The following is a 3,918-nucleotide window of genomic DNA, read 5'->3' as shown; positions in this document are numbered from 1 at the left end:
GAAACGCTGTTAACGTCGTCTCTTTCGCCGTTCGTATGGAAAGAGTTAAACCCTCCGACACAGAAGGCATTGACAGGAGAAAACCCTACGCTTGGACGTGGATGGAGATCACTATGAGACCAGTGCACGAAAGACTACAGAGTCTGGAACATGCTTTATTCAGTTGTGAACAACACTCCCAAAGACGCATCTGTGAACATAGACAAGCGGTAACCCCCACATCCCCACCCACCCACCCACCCACCCACCCCCATCACGCACACACACAAACGCGCACGCGCACCCGCACGAACGCACCCACAAACGCAGAACACAACAACAACAACAACACACACACACACACTCTCTCTCCCTCTATCACACACACACACACACACACACACACACACACACACACACACATACACACACACACTCTCTCTCTCTCTTTCTCTCTTTATCTCCCTCTACCACACACACACACACACACACTCTCTCTCTTTCTCTCTCCCTATCACACACACACACACACTCTCTCTCTCTCTCTCTTTATCTCTCTATATCACACACACACACACTCTCTCTCTCCCTCTCTCTTTATCACACACACACACACACACTCTCTCTCTATCACACACACACACACACACACACACACACACACACACACCAGCATCCGAACAATACGGATTCTAAAATGAAGGCACCAGGACGAGAGACCAGCAGATACAGCTCTGTTTGTTGTTTTTTTATCATTCAGGTCAGGAACAAAAGGAACTGGTTGTTCGAACATGAAAGGAATCTGGAGATGGCACCAGACCTGCCCTGGACACAAATGACTACCTTCAGGTAATTCAGAATGCAGCGTAATGGCAACATCCTCCATCAGAAACGATTCATTAAAAATTAAAAAAAGTCTCATAAGTTTTTTTTTTCCCCAACTATTGCAATCACGTCAAATATCTTGATATCAAGTCTGATTGCGAGTAGAAACGCCTAAGGTAAAGCAAACAATGGTTAGGTTTTCACAACCTTGTGCCCGACATCACAGCGCACTTCCTGTGCCGACTACCGTATCGTTTCGAAACTTCCCGTTGGCTGAACTCCCTTTGCTACTTATCTAAACTTCGGATTAATTTTCGGTTTGCCTCTCCAACGAATGATAAATACGTCGGCTTTGATAAGTGTGCCAGACCTTTTCCTTTGTTACACTAGCCGTCAGAACGGGCAGCAACGAAAGGGATGTCCCTGGCAAAATTATGTAGAAAAATCTTCGTATTTACGTATTTACGAACTATATGTACAAGAAGACGGGAACAAAAAAAAAAAAAAAAAAAAAAAAAGTGTGTGTGTGTGTGTATGTGTGTGTGTGTGTGAGAGAGAGAGAGACAGACAGAGAAGAAAATGAAACCAGTGGCGCCTGACTGTGGCGACTGATAATTATGTTCTCTCCCCAGGGAGAGCGTTGAGACCGAAATCCACGCAGAGAAATCTGGTGTGACTGACGTACGGTGGGACACGATGGATCATCACAGCACAGTCAGCATTACCCTTACAGTGAGCAAATGCTAAGACATGATAGAATGATGACTAAAACTGGAGTGGGGGGGAGGAGGGGGAGGGGGAGAGAGAGAAAGAAGAATGAAACATTACAAAACAGTCTAGAAAGAGCCCGAGAAAGATATATATATATATATATATATATATATATATATATATATATATATTAGAGCTCACCACATTGGAAGGAGGTAGAATTTGTGGACTGGAAGTTATATCTATCCTCTCTTCTGCACTCAAGGAACACCCATTCTTAGAGCTTCAACACAAACAGAAATATAGACAGAAAGAAAGGAAAGTAAGAAAGAACAACAAGAAATGAAACAAATTACCTTGCATTATGCATAATTGATTTCCAGATACTTTCCAGATAAATACATGTATCGATCATCTTTAAGAAGACTGATTGTTTGTTGTTGTTTTGCTGAGAAAAAAAAAACTGTATGAATTTCAAACACACAGAGCCTTTTATCCCATTGATTAGAACAGTGTAGCTGTGTTTCTGTCTCTGTGTTTTTTTCCAACTGGCTTTTTCACACATAATTGTGTGTGTGTGTGTGTGTGTGTGTGTGTGTGTGTGTGTGTGTGTGTGTGTGTGTTCCTTTCATTTAACATCTTTTTTTCACATAAGCATCTATAGATGTAGCGTATCCAGAACTACTTCAATGCGTAAAAAAATGCCTTTTTTATCTTTTATTCCCGTACTTATTACAAAATATACCAAACAATGATTGCATGCATGTACCAAAAGTGTACATATTGCAAGTGTGTGTGTGTGTGTGTGTGTGTGTGTGTGTGTGTGTGTGTGTGTGTGAGTGTGATACTCTTTAGATACCAGAACACAAAATTTCACTTACCATGGTGAATCACAACTCACATCAACTACCAACCACACAACCCAAGAGGTATAAGTGTTCGGCAGAAAAATCCACCCGGCGGCTCTCAACAGTACCCGGCTTGTATTCGGGTGCAATGGTACAAATCAGCCCACCCCTCTACTCCCCTACCACCACTCCTTACCTCCACTTTCACACATACTGCCCCCCCCCCTCCCCAACCCCCACACCCCCTTCCCACATACGCTCAGAAGAAATGGGAAATAGAACACCCCTGTATACATACTTGCCTGTATAGCCCTCTGAGACATTCCTCTTTTCTCTATCTATTGCAGATCTCAATTCTGTTAGGGGAAGATTGATATCAAATTAACCCCCCCCTCTCTCTCTCTCTCTTACTGTCTGCCTGCCTGTCTGTCTGTCTCTATCTTCCTCTGTAACGCTTAACATTTTTTCTTTTTATTTCCAGTGCTTAGCAGAAGAACTTTCTGGAGTTCCGATATTATTCCCATTCGATTCGAGTGTTTGTTAATCGTTAACCTGAAGTTGGCATATATCTTTATACACACACCTACGCGCACGTGCTCACATACACACCGGCAAAAGCAACTGCAAAATAACACAATATCACACACACACACACACACACACACACACACACACTTTCGGTTTCTCAAGGAGGCATCACTACGTTCGGGCAAATCCATATACCCTACACCACATCTGCTAGGGAGATGCCTGACCAGCGGCATAACCCAACGCGCTCAGTAAGGCCGTGTGTGCATGCATATGTGTTTGTGTACCTATCAGAGACGATTTCTTGTAGGCCCACATAAGTCTACCAGAGGACGATGCTAGTTTTGTTGCTGTGGGTTCTTTTTCAGTGCGCCAAGCTGCACACAGGACCTCGGTTTATCGTCTTATTCGAATGACTTGACGCTAAGTTTGTTTTTTTCCCCAGTCAAACTTGGGAGACAGGGCGAGAGCGGGCATCGAACCACAGACTCTCACGGACAGATGAGCATCTTAACCATTCTGCCACCTTCCTCTTAAAAAAAAGAAAAGAAAAGAAAAAAAATCACGGAACATTAAATTCGATTGTCATTTTCAGTCTCAATACCATGCACGTTGCTATGTCACACACATAACCCCCCCCCCCCAAAAAAAAACACAAAACAAAAACAAAAAACACGAGAATGTTTGTATGTCTTAACCACCTTTCTAATGCCCTTTTCGGACTCCAACAAAAAAAAGACCCCCCCCACCCCCCACCCACCCACACCAGAAACTCTTCACCCATCTTCCCCCGTCCCCCAGCCCCCACCACACAGACTTTCCCCTCCCTCCTCCTTCCCAACCACCGATTCCAAATCCCCCACCCCGACCCCACTCACCTTTCACCGCCTAAAATTTGAGCGAGGGAGCGCAGCGGGCCGTACAAGAGAACAGGATCTATGGGTCGTGTGTGCCGAGGACAAAGGAAGCGCGTGACGCCACTGGAAGTCTTGGAGACGACTCCAAGGCAACGCACCGGGTACGCCAC

General features: G+C 44.5%; 1 protein-coding gene and 1 long non-coding RNA gene across 2 annotated transcripts in view; one reads left to right on the top strand and one right to left on the bottom strand.

Moving 5' to 3' along the window:
* Positions 1–1,568, top strand: part of LOC143281020 (uncharacterized) — a 20,565-nt gene extending 18,997 nt beyond the window's left edge. The window contains exons 2-3 of the long non-coding RNA XR_013055086.1: positions 740–828; positions 1,437–1,568. This is a non-coding gene — a long non-coding RNA (uncharacterized LOC143281020). The remainder of the gene's footprint in view (positions 1–739; positions 829–1,436) is intronic.
* Positions 1–2,526, bottom strand: part of LOC143281017 (calmodulin-alpha-like) — an 11,331-nt gene extending 8,805 nt beyond the window's left edge. The window contains exon 1 of the mRNA XM_076585904.1: positions 2,397–2,526. Coding sequence (XP_076442019.1) covers positions 2,397–2,399 — 3 coding nt within the window. The 5' untranslated portion in view covers positions 2,400–2,526. The remainder of the gene's footprint in view (positions 1–2,396) is intronic.
* Positions 2,527–3,918: the final 1,392 nt, after the last annotated feature.

This window comes from Babylonia areolata, chromosome 4, assembly GCF_041734735.1.
Source record: "Babylonia areolata isolate BAREFJ2019XMU chromosome 4, ASM4173473v1, whole genome shotgun sequence".
Lineage (NCBI taxonomy): Eukaryota > Metazoa > Mollusca > Gastropoda > Neogastropoda > Buccinidae > Babylonia > Babylonia areolata.
The sequence above is the reverse complement of the archived record's forward strand: the minus strand, read 5'-3'. Positions and strand labels throughout refer to the sequence as shown.